The following is a 17323-nucleotide window of genomic DNA, read 5'->3' as shown; positions in this document are numbered from 1 at the left end:
CACTGAGACCGGCAGGGTATCGCTAATCTGGAGACGGTGAAAGCTGCATAAGGGCAACAACAAATCTTTCTTCCCCTTCCCTCCCTTCATCTTTATCTCTCTTTCTCTTTCTCTTTTCTCTTTATCCATATCTCACTCTCTCTCTTCAGCTTTCCTTCTCCCGGCATCTGGCACAGCGGCAGTCCAAACATGCTTTTGTCGTGAGTACCTATCCTTCCGTAAGTAAATGCTCCATACCTGCCTGCCTGCACCGACGACGAGCCCGGAGCCGGCTGCATCGTATAATATTCGCTCTGTGCATTCAGGTTATACACCGTGAGAGTATCGCGATACCCGCCGGTGAATACCGGCTGGGACACTTGCCGGTACAGGGCTTTGCAAGGCTCTGTAAACATAAGGTGGATGACAGAGAAAAAATGAAATTTAAGGAAATTTTATCGGATGAACGCGTATCTCTCTCTAATTAAGAGATGATTCTCTCTCTTTCGTCTTTTTATTAAATACAAATATTGCTACGTATATTATTACTTTATCAATTTAAAGTTAAAAATTTAAATTCTGTCAAGAGTTTTTCCTTTGTTAAAAATAGATATACTTTTCATAGTTACAATAATTTTAATTTTATTTAAATTAATATTAATATTAATTTAATATTAATATAAATTAATATTTTTAATATTAATTTTTTAATATTAATATTAATATTAAATTTAATATTAATTTTTTGGGAATTAAATTTTCTCTGTTAAAGACTGTATAAATTATTTATATTGAAAAAATCCTGTGTGTAAAATTCTGTAACGTGGCATACGTCAATTTTCAAACGAACGACTCGCAGTATATTTGAGATCGTATTTCATGTTTCTTTTCCAAAGTCACGAAACGCGTCGGTTATCGGCCTCGTGATGAATAAAGTGCTAATTAAAGTAATTAATTTGCCGTGAGCGTAACGCGGCGCGTCAGCTCGCTCGGCGCGAGATTATTTCAAGCCCGACGCCAGTTCTACCAGTTTCGGGAAATGGTCTCGATTCGTTAGAACCTCTCGAATTAACGAGGTGGATAACGGTGTCGGCAGGTGCCACGTGCTCAAAAGTACCGCGGCTACCCGTCATTCTTGCTTTCTCGCCGGCGTGCTTGCTACAGAATTAACCTTCGGATCGCCGATTAAACCATCGGAGTTGATAGTATCCGTAATCGAACTCACAAAAGGAGGATGATTGAGATACATTTTCTCTGGTCTCTCGCTAATTTCATCTTTGGTATGACGGTTTTTTCTTGCGTTCGTTAAATTTTTCATCACTGCGATTCTCTGCGTAAACACCTCTTTTCACATTTGCTTGAATATTTATATACTGGTCGAAGGAAGAGTTGGAAACGAGTCTTTTACATATTAATTGCGAATCACCTCATTTTGATATTTATTATATGGATTGAGACCGGAATAATTTAAGTGAATATAAATTTTGACGTAAAATTGAAATCTATCTTTCATCGTAGTAAGAGAGAAACTTGGTTAAAATTAAACGTAACAAAATAAAATGCAACAATAGAAATCGAATTTAAACGAAATTTAATTAAAAATTGAAAATCATCTCTATTATTATTATTTTCTAAAAATCTCTGCAATTTGTTTGCATGGCAACACTTAATATTTTTTTTTTATTTTGTCGAGGAAACCTTTAAAGGCAGGGACAGCTGATCATTTTTGGCTCGGTAGTTGGATTATAGTAGGGTCTCTGTTCCTGAAAGGGAGGCAAAGGGTACATGGACGAAGTAGATAAAAACATAATCGATTTTGCTGTGCGAGGAAGTACGGTTAGAAAGAAGAGAGAGAAAGAGATAGAAAAAAAGGGAGATCATTTCTACGAGGTATGACGCGATTAATCTGAAAACTGCAGGAGCTGAAATCAGCTCGATCGATTTTTCGACCGTAGAATAGAAAAATAAAGTTTAAAAAGGGCGGGACACTGACTTCTTTGCGAGGAACGTAATCCGATTATCGTCGAATATCCTGAACGAATGGGAATAATGACGAACACAAAAAATCATATTAAGACGCGTTTTACAGCTAGAGAATTATGCATATATATCACTTGATGGGAGAGGGATATATTTTAATTAAATACAACAATTGAAAACAATCATTCAAATAGTTTCGATTAAATAAAATACGAAAACTTATTTTACGTAAAAATGATAGAAGTACAAATAGAAGGAGATATTTATTTGAAGTGCGATAATTAAAATTATTGTTTGAATTAATAGATTTAAAAAAGAGAAATATCAAAATTTTTATATCAGATTCTATTGTAAGAAAAAATTTTCAAATATGTATTTATTTGAAGAGTGTAATCATTTATTCTTAATATATGTGCATACATATATAAATTTCATATAATATTTAATTATACAAATTATGGTCATCTCATCTTCAAAGTGCGTAAACTGTGCAAAGTGCACAGTTAACGAGGAGTGTTTTGGGCGTACATAATTAAAGATGTAGATGACAAAGAGTAATGAGGCGATCGATGTCGCGAATCGAGATCGGCGAGCAGTTTCGGGAGGGAATCCCGTTGTAAGTGGATGAGCAGCGATCCTAAATGAAGTCAAGGCGCTCCGGCATCTTCACGTGTCGCGCGCGTGAACCACCTGCGAGAGGAAGTTTTTGACTTGACAGTTCGATTCATTCCGCACTCGCGCGAGCGGAGAGACACGTGTCTCACCTGTAAATTGTTAAATTGTCGAGCGATTAGATGCGGGAGCCGCCTTCTCGTCCGACTTTCTGAAGCCGCGCTCTGGGGAGCGCGGTACCAATACGCCAACTTTCCCGCGTAATGAGCCCGTGTCGAACACAATGTTGTTGCAACCTGTACGCGCACAGGCTGCACCTGTTGGACGATCGGTTAATAACTGCAGTTCGATGCACGCTAGCAACGATCGTTTCCGCATAATTGCAGACACGGCGTCGACGCGAATACGCATATAAGGATCAATTGCGCGAAATTCGGAAAATGACAGATTCCTCTTGACTAGTTCGCAAGTTTATTTTGGGTGATAACATCGCTCGAAAATAATTGGAATTAAATTAAAATACGTGAAAGCATTAATTGCTGAATAATCTTGTTATTTTTTCCCCTTTCCTTCTCACTCTTAAAAATCATCAATACAGAAATAAAAAAAATATTATAAGACTTTGAGAATGCATAAAGAGTGTCTCGATAAGTAATACGCTTTTTATGCTTGCTACTTGAATTTACTCTGAGAGGATAAGGATCGATTCTCCGAAAAACTGGGTTACATTTCTCGTTTTTTTTTATTCGCAAACGTGAGAAAAGAGATATAAAAAAAATTTGATATAGAAATATATTAATTTCTTTAATGAGACGAGACGTTTTTAACATATAATTACTTATTTAAATAATTATTTATTTATAAACATTTTTATAATTATTTGGATAATTGCTAAAGCTAAATTAAAGATGCTGTTTCATTAAGAGGAATAATTTTTCTCTATAAAACTGTTTTCCGTTGTTTACGAATAATAAAATGAAGGAGAGAAATATAATTCCAGGTTGATTTTATAATCTCTCAAAGTTTAATTAGAATAATGAATAAAAATATTCTTTGTTAAGATATTCTCTATGCATTCTCAAAATTTCACAATTTTTAACTTTTCATGTTAAGGATAATTTCTTATTAATCGCGAAACTGCAAACTTACTTAGTTTTCACTTAATAATTATCTGAAAATTGAGAAAAAAATCAATTTTGAATTGATGAGGAATTTATCATTAAAAACTAACGCACACTGTATGTTCTCGTCGGATGCAAGTTTGCGACATCACAACTCGATTATAAAAGTGGAACCGTGAATTACACGGCGTATCGAGACCCGGTATAATGACCCGTAATTACATCCGATTACTAAAATGTAAGATCCTCATAAGAAACAAAACGTATAATACATTTTACGGCGTCTGCACAAGATACACATGATGCGCAATTAACTTTCCCACATTACCACGCTAAATACACTGTATGTCGGACATTTTTATCTTTATATATATATATATATATATAGCACGCGCGACAAGGTGTAAAAAATGCGATGACGATGATATGCATATCGCAAGCAAATCTAAAAGCGACGGGACGTGTCCTTAAACATCCCGATATGGAAAATGGTCGATCGTTATTGACTCTCGACTGCGTCTTTTCGACGCGCGATTTTTAAGTCTCATCTTTCCGACTCGGTCCGGTCTCTTTCATTCATCGGAACGACCGTTGCGATATCGTAAGTAAATATATACGGGGAGCGAATTCGGGGGAATACGTTCGATCCGGCTTCGGAAAGGTCATTATGTCCCCTCGGGGACGCTTCGCAGGTACAAAAAGAAATACGAGGACGGGCGCACATGTAATCGATATATCCGTTTCACCATATTTCGTAGGAAAATTATCTTTGATATTCCGAGAGTTTTATCATTTTTGCAATTTTTTTTTCGCTTCGTATATTTAAGTAATTTCATGTTTCACATACTGTAATTTATGTGAATTTTTCTCCATGTTTATGCATCTTGTTATATTTATCACAACTTGTTCTTTTTTTTTATTAAAATTTTGAATTTTGCTTTATGCGATTTTTTACGATTAATTCGAGTAAATATTTCTTTACCGTAATGTAACCGTATTTTTCGACGTTGAAACGTCTGTTAATCGTTGCACCGGTGAAGAAGATTGGAAAAAGACATGAGAGGGAGGAACCTGGGCCGTGATTCAAAAGATTCTCCATGCTTTTTAGGATGTCTTGCAGCTGTTCCTTACTCTCTATACACGTCTGCGTCTCTTGCGCTTTCTCGTCCCACCTTGTCGAGCGTTTCTTATTTACATATGAGATAATCCGATCAACATATAGATTTATATCAATAAATCATACGTAATTTAAGAAGTGTAGCGTTGAAAAAAAAATATCTGACATTAATTATTACATCTTACAGTATAACAACTGTCGCATTTAACAGTTAGAATGTTATAGTTATCTCTATAATTAGTAGTAATAATATATTAATAGTAATAATATATTATTGTATGATAATTGTATGATAATTTCAGAAAAGAAATAAAATAACAGGTAAATAAATGATATATAAAATATAATAAATATAAAATAATATATTTAACAATAAAATAACTTTCATTTAATATAAAAATATAATAGATAATCGAATATTCTGATATACATTGAAATCGTGCAACGGGATATCTCGGATACTTCTCTCCACCCTCGCGCGATTTTTTACTCGCGAGATTAACGCAGACAGGTGCTGGGAACCGGAAGAAAGGATTCGGCCGGAATAGAACAGAGATTTCGAAAGGGGAATCGTGCGAAGCGATGGGAGGAGAAGGAGGAGAATAGATTGTCGGCAACGATCGCAACAGGACGAGGGTTCGCCAGCCGGTTGGTCGGCCGGGGCCCGTTCAATCGTTGCCTTTGCTCAATCGGTCCCCGCTACACGACTGACTCCTTCTGCTACCGAGGATTTCACCCCGCGGGACCTTCTGGGCCGACAGAAGGTCTCCACTTTCCTCCGCCTCGCCTCCTTCGTCGGAGGCGGGTGAGAAACACGAACGCGCGAGGGCTGGCAAAGGGTAGGGCGAAAAGGAGCTTCACAAATCTTGCGTCATGCCAGGAACAGAAGGATCTTGCGCACCCCTTTCTTTCATTAAGCCCGGGAGAAGAAGAGAGAGAAAGAGAGAGAGTTATTCTCTACGCCAGACGGCGCGCAGCAAAACAGGGTGCCAGAGAATCTTGGCAATCCTTTCCGTCCGGGAAAGAGAAACGCCGTCGCCGCATATTTTTACGACCTTCTCCCACTCGTCTTGTTCTTTTTTTAAATCTATATCCGTCTGCTTGAGAAGGGTGGAAGCTAAAAAAAAAGAATGATTTTTCTGTTTTTTTTTTTGATGAATTATTATATTTGTGTTTATTTATATCTGTGTAAGCTTAACTCGTAGAACTCCATTAATTAAAATTTTAAAATATTAATAGTTACATATTGAGAAAAAATATGAAAGATATTTATTACAATTTTTTATTTACAATTTTTTTGCTTTCTACGATTTTCTTAAATATACTTTTCTTAAACAAATATAAATTTTTAGGTCTATTCTTTTCATCGGTCTTTTACTATTTTTACGATAATTCGACATTTCAATGTGCTAAATTTCTTTTATATTTAATACTATCTTAGATAGGTTTATCAAATTAGATTTCTCATTAGGATTGATTAGAAAATCGATCGATTGATTCCAAATTTTCGCGTTTTGGCCTCATAAATTCCCAACATCATCTAGCACACGCGAAAAGGTACTTGGGAGCATCTGTTGCATCGTCCATCAAGCACTACCACCATCATCACTGACACCACCACCAGAAGGCACTGTCACTACCACCGGCCCTGACAACCACCAGGTGCTACTCATCTTCCGTGTCTCTCTCCCTATCGGTGTTTTCGAAAAGGGAAAAAGGAGAGAGAACCTTCCTCATCTTTCTCACTCTTTCTTTTAAGGGCCAGGTTTTTTTTCTCTCTTTTACTTGAGCTTTATTCCCCGAGATTTGCACCATCTGCACCTTCACGCCATCCCTCGCTTCCTCTTCGTCCTTTCCATAACTCCTGCATGATTCTCCTCTCCATCGCGCGAATGAAGAAGGCGTGTTTCTTCGTTCCCACTCCTGAGCAATATCCTTTTCGTCGTCATCATCATCATCATCATCGGTGTCAACGTCGATGTCATCGTCATCATTGTCATCGTCATCGTCGTCGTCGTCGTGATCACCTTCTGTTCGATACGCGATGAATGTTTCGTCAGCCTATCAAATTGCTACTACGTGCGCAGATTGCTCTTATTATTAGCATATGCAGTAATTCGAAGTTTTTACGAAGTTGGAAGGACGAAACATTTTTATAGTTGAAATTAGCTGTTATACAGAAGCAGAAGGATTTTGATCTTTCAGAAAAATAATTAGAATAATTCTCAGAATTAATATCGATATTAATAAAATATCGGATTTTATCAGATATCTGGGAAATACACTTTTCTAAATTAAATTTTTCATTTCTATTGGAAAGTTTTACAAGAAAATTATAAAAGATCATGATATTGACGGAGATGAGCAAAATGAAGAAATGGTTAAATAAAAATTAAAAATATTTTATAAAATGCATTTCTATTTCTTCCAAAAGATTAACGTAAAATAGTAATTTATTTATATATGTTAAAAATGTATTTGAAATATTTACATATTTTTTATTACTTTTCTAATTATTTTTTTTATTGTACATAATATTTGAAATGGTTACACACACAAAATACAATTTCAAAAACTTAAAATAATATACCAAGTAAGAATTTTGTGTGATAATTCTTTTAAAATTACTAATAATAATATAATTATTAATATTTATTAATATTTTAATTAAAATTTTAATTATTGCACTTCAAACAAAAAACTTTTTCCATGTATTTTTTCCATCCATATCATTTTTATAGAAAATATATTTTTAAATAATATTTTATTTGAATAAAACTATTTGAATTATTATTTTTAGTAATCTGTACTTGAAATGTATTTACTATCAGAAATATTGATTTTAATATTAAAGAGTTTAAGCCCTCATAATTTGTTGAGCAAATGGGGTAAATTGGTACGGTCTTAAACTGATATTTTTTCGATTTTATTTTACGATTAGTTTACTTTACAATTTTTCGATTTAGCCATGCACAGTTTACGGAAAAATGTTAATGTTAATAATAATAATAATATATATATATATATATATATATATATATATATATATATATATATAGAGTTGTAACAGTTTGATGTATCAAAGTAACACCGGTAATGTATATACCAGTTGATTCTTTTATCCGGGATGACGATGGGGCTGCTTTGCAATATGCGGACAAAATGCGTTAATGGGACGTACTGTTGTACGGTCGAAAGAAAGATGACAGGGAGAAAAAAGAGGGAACCAGCTCGCATTCTTCTCGATACCTGGAGAACAGGTATGCGGTCCATTGTGATTACGGTCAAATAAAATGCAATATGCGGAACTGTCCCGCGCGCAAAACACCAGCAGATGCATAATGATTCCCAATCGTGCAAAATCGAAGTCGGCAAAAAATCGGGCAAAGTATTGAGAGTTTATTTAATTTTTCAAAGAAATCTCCAATTAATAAAATTAAAAGTGAGGACTCTTTCTGTAATTAATATGATTAAATTATGCAATTAATTAATTATAAAACATAATATAAAAGAGATATAAATAAGATGTATAATTTATTATAAATAAATTATTAATACACTAATTTTATAAATTTTTGTATTTTTTGTATACATGTAAATTTATTCGTAATAATTTGTTTTTTTTAATTTCGACAAATATTATTACAATGCGGACTTTGAGAAATTTATTATCCACTCTTATATATTTATGAACTTCTTGTTCCTTCTCTTCCCCGCAGTGGACGAATATTGTATATATGGCTCCCCTTATTACGTTTGCCGGCAAGTTAAAAAGTTTCTACTTTCACAGCTGCTCCGTTTGTATCATTGGAAAGTTTATACTCTCGCTCGCGCAAATATCCCTTCCCCGCGGACTTTATTATCACTGGAGATGGATGAGCCTGACGAAACACGGGGAAAGGATACTTCAGGATCGGTAGTAAAACTTCGATTCGATGACGAATTTTCGTAACAGTAGCTTATTTACAGTTTACGCAGGTGATGTAACGCATATACGTCTCCCAGATATTTTCGTAGCGCACACATGGTATGCCGAAGATGGCGGATAGAGCAAGGAGGGAGAAATATGTAAATTATGTGACGTGATGTAATTTTAGAAATCTCGCACGGTGATGCTTTTATCATTCTCTAACTTAAAAGTAGATATATTTTAAAAAGCGCTAGAAGGTAACATACATGTTGCTTTTCAACTTTTTATTTTCCTAAGCTGATGGAATAACGAATAGTGGAAAAAAGATAACAATATAATTTATTGACGCCGTTTTATTGACATTATATATTAAAAATATGAAACACAATATTAGATATTTTACATATAAATGGGGAGCATTTAATGCATACATATGTGATGAAAAATTAACGAACAATGATGAACGGGAGATCGCGAGATCGATTCCTCCTCGGTAAACGAGAATTATGCCCGAGCTTTCTAACGAGCGTGCAATGTTTCGACCGAGCCGAAACTTTCGTTTCTCGGCAGTAATTAGCGGCCTCCAACATTATACACGCAATTGATGAGAATCCCATTGTCCCGTTTCTTTTTTTCGTCTCTCTCGACCGACGTTCCGCACGAAAGGAAATGCCGGATGCAACGCAGATTTTTATTTTCGGCGTATCGTGAGATCGGAAAGTGCGACCGAACGATATTTCATTTTTGGCGAAACATTTGCAAATTTCCGCAACACATTACCATCGCTTATTTTATGCTATTATCGTGCATTTAATTAAACTTATTTATTTTGTTCTTTATTTCTTCTTTATTAAATTTATTTATTATGCTTTAGAAAGCAGCTAATGTATGTACTATATAAATGCTATCATAAATTTACAATATATTTGATTTCTTATTCTATCTTTCTCAATCGATTGTTTTTACAAAAGAATGGTATTGCGTTTTTCTTATGCTTGAAAGCGATAATAAGAAAATGGACGATGACAACGAGGACGAGAGGAAATGAGATGCGGTTCGCTCGTGGATCCAGGCAACCGCGGCGAAACGGCAGCGTCCCACGGTTTTCGAAGTTCAGCGGGGTTAAAAGGAATTTCATTATCGTGAAGCGTTTTTGGGCGTGGGAGAACAGGGAACCCTGTGCGAAAAGATCCCTCCTGCGCTGGTACCCGTTGCACTCGCGATTGCCTCCTTGCGTGCTCATATACACATGTATGCGCGTATTTTTGCGTGTAAAATCCGCGTGAAATACTTAAAAATAAGTCTATAATTTCCTTTTATTCTTCCCCTTACTTGCTCTTTTTTACTCTTTTCCATGAGGATTTATTAGGATTTAATTTTGACATTGGTGAACAATTTATAACAAATCTTGCATATTAGTATAGAAATATGTCCGATATGTATGGTACGTTCAACTACTGTGGAAAAGGTTGTTGTTCCATAAAAGTCAGTTTATATGTTTCAGTCGAACATACTTAATATTTAAAAAACTTGAAATTTATCCAGGCAGATGATTTATAATCTGCGACAAAAATCGCGATAGAATAATATTTATAATTTAATTTTATGCATCGTGCATTGTAAATAAAAAACATTTGAAGAAATAAAATATGTACATAAGTAATGTTGCATACAAAATGATAGATTTCTATCTTGAATTTTGTCGCGAATTATCGCGTCTAAAGTGGGCTTTATTATCATGTTTTGTAAATAGAAATCAAGAATTGTTTTTTTTAATTTAATTTTTGCAACGAGACCATAAAGTATCTTTAAAAAAATCTTGAGCATTTCCGCCAAATCTATATCCGATGCTAGATTTCTATCTTGAATTTTGCCGCGAATTATCGCGTCTAAAGTGGGTTTTATTACCATGTTTTGTAAAAAGAAATCAAGAATTATTTTTTTAATTTAATTTTTGCAACGAGACCATAAAGTATCTTTAGAAAAATCTTGAGCATTTCCACCAAATCTATATCCGATGCTAGATTTCTATCTTGAATTTTGCCGCGAATTATCACGTCTAAAGTAGGCTTTATTACTATATTTTGTAAAAAGAAATCAAGAATTATTATTTTAAATTTAATTTTTGCAACGAGACTATAAAGTATCTTTAGGAAAACCTTGAGCATTTCCGCCAAATCTATATCCGATGCTAGATTTCTATCTTGAATTTTGCCGCGAATTATCACGTCTAAAGTAGGCTTTATTACTATATTTTGTAAAAAGAAATCAAGAATTATTATTTTAAATTTAATTTTTGCAACGAGACTATAAAGTATCTTTAGGAAAACCTAGAGCATTTCCGCCAAATCTATATCCGATGCTAAATTTCTATCTTGAATTTTGCCGCGAATTATCGCGTCTAAAGTAGGCTTTATTACCATGTTTTGTAAAAAGAAATCAAGAATTGTTTTTTTTAATTTAATTTTTGCAACGAGACCATAAAGTATCTTTAGAAAAATCTTGAACATTTCCGCCAAATCTATATCCGATGCTAGATTTCTATCTTGAATTTTGTCGCGAATTATCGCGTCTAAAGTAGACTTTATTACCATGTTTTGTAAAAAGAAATCCAGAATTGTTTTTTTTTAATTTTTGCAACGAGACCATAAAGTATCTTTAGAAAAATCTTGAGCAATTCCGCCAAATCTATATCCGATGCTAGATTTCTATCTTGAATTTTGCCGCGAATTATCGCGTTTAAAGTAGGCTTTATTACCATGTTTTATAAAAAAAAATCAGGAATTATTTTTTAAAATTTAATTTTTGCAACGAGACCATAAAATATCTTTAGAAAAATTCTTAGAAAAATCTTGAGCAATTCCGCCAAATCTATATCCGATGCTAGATTGTGCTCTTACGTGAACGCCACCGGTCTCCCGAGGGAACAGATGAGGCGGTCCGCTCGCAGGTAGCTCGTATGTATGGAGCAGGTGAACATCGGACGGCGATCCTGCGCGCGAATTCGCATGTACGATGCCCGTGCAGGGCGCTTATGAACATTTTTCACTTCGATTCCGTCTGCGATCGCACGCGCGTACGCGAATAAGGAAGTAATAATGTCGAAGTGATAAAGCGATCGCACTCTCGGAAAGTCCCGTTTAATAACAGATCCAGCGATACTCACTGCCTCGTAACGATATACGATGAAATTGTATCTGTTACCACGATAATGACGATGATGCCGTAAGTTTGTCGGTGAAAAAAAATTGCAGATTATTAACGTTTAATGATAAGACATCTCGTATTACACGGGAAGATATTTGATGATAAGGTACATAAATTCGTTTAAATAAAACTATAAGACAGATACTACTTAATAGTCGCAAAATTGTAATCAATTCGCTGTAATTAAGTGTTTGTTGAATTATTTTTGCGAATGAAAAATTTAATACAACATGCGTAGTAGTTTATAAAAATGCGATAAGAAGATATAGAAATAATATACATAAAACAATCCGCGAACATTTGTCCGGAATAAATATCTAATTCCATCCGGAATTGTCTTCTCTTCGTCGAGGAAGGGACGTTTCCTCCTACGCATACAAGAGAAGGAGGAGGAAGAGGAAGCTGCTCGATGACCTGATTATAAAAACGTGTCCGGATTTAGACGCGTATATATGCGTCTCATTCGCGACTCGTCTGCAATAAACGTACTCACACCGAGAGAATCGAAATACAAGACACACACATACATACACGTACGAAGGAGTCAGGTAGTAAGGTAGGTGGTGGTAGGTAGGTAGGTGCATACGCGCAGCGTGGGAAGGTCCGGCAGCTGAGCGAGCTGAAGGGGCCCCAAAAAGCGAGCGGCTGCAGCTTCTTCTTCTTGCCCTGCTGGCTTCTGCCTGCCGGTCGGTCGGTCGGTCCTTCCTCATCCGTGGGAGCTCGTTCCCTTCGGCGCCCTAGACACCCGGTGACTCTCTGCGATTTAGGCTATTGAGAAGGAAGCGAAAAAGATTGTAGACAAAAGCCGAAATGTCAAAACAAACGCCTCGATTGCCGGTTCCCTGTTGATTCTGTCGTCACCCGACTACGCTCATCATCAATAAATCATCTCATTTTTATTAATCAATTAAAAGTTTTAAATTATAAAATTGTATCGGAAATTGGATTAATTTTTCTGTACGTTTTATAGAAATTGTGATTATCGAAATGACAGAAATTTCACTTCGTAAGTTGCCCCGGTGTGAAACAAAGGATTAATTCCGTGATTCCTAATGATTGCAGATGGGAAGCATCTCGGCGAATCGCGATGGCGACAATCATAGCGATATCCCGTTCTATGGGATGAAAGACTGTGCACTCAGCGAAGGTCTCATTATTAATTGTTCGAGTTCCTGTTCGAACAGAGAGATTAAATCCGGAGAGAGAGGAGGAGGGGAAACTAATCCGGCCCGTAAAAGTCTCTCATTGTGAGCGGCTTCGTTCCTCCCATTCCTCCCCCTTGCACGTGTCCGTGTCCGCTCACACGGATGCTTACGTGACATCGACGCGATCTTACATTCGAATGCGGGACAGGAAGCCTCTGCCTCCCTCGTTCTTAAGCCTGGCATAGGCATCCATCGGGGACCTCCCTTCCTCCTTCTGCCCTTCTGTACTCTCGCTCGCTCTGAGGGCCCAAAAAGAGACGCAACAAAAATAATAAAAAGTGCTTCCTTCCGTTCCGTCTGTGCATCTCGCATCTGGCCTTGAGCTCGCTCCCTCAATCTCTTTCTCTCTTGTTTTCGATGTAGGTAATCTTTCTTTTGATCCCTTTTTATTAATTAATATTTGATTGATGCACGGATTAAATAATAAAATTAATATACCGTAAATTAATTCGTAACGTATAAGATAGTTTAAGAATATTTCGATCTACAGAAAATCTCGATAAACTTTATTTTTCTTTAACAAGTTATATTTTTAAAGAACATTATATTTTTTTTTATTTCAGCAGTAAACAAAATGTCTAAATTTCTTCCATAGATTTAGATATCTCTTAACATAATAAGAAGAGGGCAGTTTTCTTAAATATTAATTCAGTCTTATTATTGTATTAATATCAATGTCTCTATGTTATGCGATAAATATCTCTTTCAAATGTCCATTAAACGATTATTGTTTATATTCTGCAAATAATTGTCTCATACAAAATTAATTATCGCGTAAAATCATTTTCGATCACGTTATCTCGTATCTCTCGAAAATCCGTATTTATTGGCTCATCCTCTCGCTTTACGATACTCAAATATCTGGCAGTCTTTATCTCGTAAACAGAAGCGTACCTTCTGGTGCGCGTAACTACCGGCTGTCGGAGAATCTCTTTTATTATTTTGCGTGCTATCCTTGACTTCTTTTCGCATCAGGCAATATCCTTATGGTACAATCTGCGGAACAGAGTCTTTGGTCAGATACTGGTGCCTGCGCAGATTCATATAATTCGATCGATTACACGGTCTGTAAAAATTGCGAGGAACGATATTAAGTATAAGTATATTAAGTATAGCGATATTAAGTAATAGAGGATTTGATTAGATTTAGCATGAATTGTCTGAAGAGATCTTTGTTTAATTAATCTAATGTTGATAATCGATCGATATCATAACGTTAATATTACTTTAAATTGTCAATTTAATCAAAAGAGATAACAAACGATGAAAAAGAAAATGTGTATAGTACAATATAAACTTACCTTTTATCTTCTTAGCTTCGTTTTTTATCTTTTTCTTTAATTAAAAAAAAACAGCTTTTTATAAAAATATAAACTTTGTCCCTTATTATGATAAATGCAGTAAATAAAACATTCGAATTTCTAAAAATTTTATAGATCTTTCTGGCAATTTTGATGTCATGGATTCAAACTTCAATAGTAAAACGTGTTGTATGAAAGCCTTTTATATCGAAACAATTCATGTAAAACTTGATTAAGAGAATGAAGGAATTTGGAAAACGTAAAAAGAGTGAAAAATAAAAAGGGAGAAAAAGAAAACAAAAGGAAATATATATAAGATGATAGAGATATGTACGAAGAAGCGGCAAGAAAAAGAAGTCAAGAGAGGGAAAGAAAGAGAGAGAGAGATGTCGAGAGGTAGTGGGCGGAAGTGGCCCGTACAGGGAGGCTGGAACCACCTTGGCTTCCGCTATATTGAGCGCTAAAGATATATACAACCACCTTGTCCCACTCGCACTCTCACATGACACACATGCTGTTGTTGTTCGTCCCCTTCTCGGCCATCGACTACGAAGAGAAGCTCGTCGCTTCCTCCCGTATCTAAGGGAAGAGAGAGAGAAAGGGAACCGGCTTTTCGACATCTTCGCTTCTTCTCTTCTTCCCTTCTTTTCGTTTCGGACTCCCTCGACTTCCTATCACTTCTCTCGGTTCCCTTTGACGCGATCGGGAACTTCCGGAATTTTTCGCGAGCCCATTCAAAGCGAGCGAGACGAAAAGTTCCTCGTTTATACTTCGCGGTCGGGACGGTGTGTGAAATAAAGGCCGGCGACTTCGCTTCCTTCCGTACTTCGCTTTTCTTCTGTTCTTTCGGCCCGCCTTTTGTCGATCGGCGCTTCTGTATTAACCGGAACTTCTCGCCGCGAAAACAAAAAACCGCCGTGAAGAGAGGAGCCGAAGTGGACCGAAGTTCTCTGTTGTTCGGAAGCCGTGCTTTGTCGTGAATTGTCGGGGATGACTTCCTGTTTACTTCCTCCTCCCTTCATTATTGTCCATTCATCGCCACCCGCCTCCAAGTCGTCGACTCGATAAACGGCGTATCGATTAATTAAGCGTCATCGTGTTCAATGTCCGATTGTCGATTCGGTTAAGTTAATTGAAGGATCAGTGTATCTTGACGGATGATCGGAGGGTGGAAAAAGACCGCGCGTGCGTAACAAGGTTACGGTTCGTTACAGTTTATGTCAGATGGTCAGTTTCACTAAACGAACTCGAATGCTCGCTAATGAAAGAACACGCCGGATCACTTCCACGCCTCGTTCCTCCCTTCATTTCCATGCTGCATCTCCGAGTCTCGGTTAATAGATTTGGCGGATGAACGATGTTCTCTCTCCGATGGTTTCCCCTCTGACGTTGCTCCGGTTTCGCCAGCTGGGATAATTAATTTTCGGATATAAATGTTTTCAATTATTTCGACGAAGCTGTAAAATATCATATGTCAACAGAAACATCGTGTTGATGTCTAGAATTCTTTTCTGAAACAAATAGAAAAATAATAATTATAAACTGCCAGAAAAAGTACAGAACTTGAATTTGATATATGAAACAATCTGCACTAAAAATATGAAAGAGGTATAATAATCTACGATAATTAAATAAAATTATTTTAGTTAATAGGTTCTTTTAGTTAATAAAGAATCAATCCAGCGCGTGAAAAACAAAAATGCAGATAAATCCTCGCCATTTACGCTCGGAGGAACTCTTTTTGTTACAAAACGACGTGACATTCTTCGGCGTACGCATAAAATACACGCGGCTACCGAAGTAAACGTGAAGGGAAGGGATAAGACAGGCCGTTTACCTCGAAAGATCCGTACTTTGGGAAAGTCGACGACGTCGTCGGTGGCGTTCGTACGTAATGCCAAGTTTATCTCGTACTTTTACACGTACAAGCGTTCGACACATACACCGTGTCCCATATCAATCTATGAATTTCATGCCATGCAAGAGAACAATTTTAATTTTTGAAAGTTGGAAGAGATAAATATATCTATATAAAATTTACTAATTTAATTATGCAAATGATTGCTTGATGTAACGCTAAGATTATGTGAGTATTTTTATAAAATATTAATTGAACAAGAAGTGAAATGAATGTATTATGATTGAAAAGTAATGAATAATTACTGCCCTCAATTATAAATATAATTATAATTATAAATATAATATTGCAAACCAGTAAAGTTTCATCAAAAGAATCAATTAACTATTAGTAGCTATTTCAATCACACAGATGTTTTAATATGTGTCTTATATAATACATAACATAAATTTATATATTTTGCAATATATTTTGTTAAAAAAATATTTGAATTTTTTGTATCGTTTTATAGATTTATCATCTTAAAAATAAAAATATGTATATAACTCTAAATGGGAACACTAATAATTCATGTTTTATTCTAAAAACGTATGTGTGTGTGGAGGAAAGATTTTCCAAAAAATAGCAATCTAAAGTAAATAAAAACAGCTTTAAAAGTCATATATATGCAATTATTTATTGATTTTTCAGTGAAATTTTACTGTCAATCAATAGGACACAGATGGAAGAGCATAAAGTATGAATTTTCACTATAGCAATTAAATACTGATTCGGTGAAATCTTGTCAAAATCATTACTTTAATTGATTCAGTTTCAGAGAGAGAGATTTCTGTTTTGAATTCTGCTCGCATCGGTCAGTACTACAATAATTTGGACGGTACGGTGGTTTTTTCTTTTGGACAGAGACACCCCATATGCCCTGTCGGTGATTAAGGCGACAGAGCGTATGTATCGGCTGTTTTTACCATAACAATGGACGGTTCGTCACAAACGTAAAGCGCGCGTACGAACGCATTGTGCTTGACGGTTCCCA

General features: G+C 35.7%; 2 protein-coding genes across 4 annotated transcripts in view; both read left to right on the top strand.

Annotated features, from left to right (window-relative positions):
* Positions 1 to 17323, top strand: part of Delta (neurogenic locus protein delta) — a 78494-nt gene that overhangs the window by 4791 nt on the left and 56380 nt on the right. The gene's annotated exons all lie outside the window — the stretch shown is intronic.
* The window catches only part of Ino80 (chromatin-remodeling ATPase INO80), a 67897-nt gene that overhangs the window by 40679 nt on the left and 9895 nt on the right, over positions 1 to 17323 (top strand). Inside the window, exon 29 of one of the 3 annotated variants that reach the window (XM_083102056.1) lies at positions 12989 to 13573. The exons of 1 other annotated variant lie outside the window; for it this stretch is intronic. In XM_083102056.1, the coding sequence (XP_082958182.1) occupies positions 12989 to 13029 (41 nt within the window). In that variant the 3' untranslated portion in view covers positions 13030 to 13573. Of the gene's footprint in view, positions 1 to 7918; positions 8275 to 12988; positions 13574 to 17323 lie in introns of those variants that run through there. One more of the 3 variants, XM_083102055.1, reaches the window with a different exon arrangement.

Source organism: Camponotus vicinus, unplaced genomic scaffold (assembly GCF_025532165.1).
Source record: "Camponotus vicinus isolate PSW18456_S1 unplaced genomic scaffold, iyCamVici1.0 SCAF_6, whole genome shotgun sequence".
Classification (NCBI taxonomy): Eukaryota; Metazoa; Arthropoda; class Insecta; order Hymenoptera; family Formicidae; genus Camponotus; species Camponotus vicinus.
Note: the sequence above shows the minus strand (reverse complement) of the source record. Positions and strands in the feature narration are given on the sequence as shown.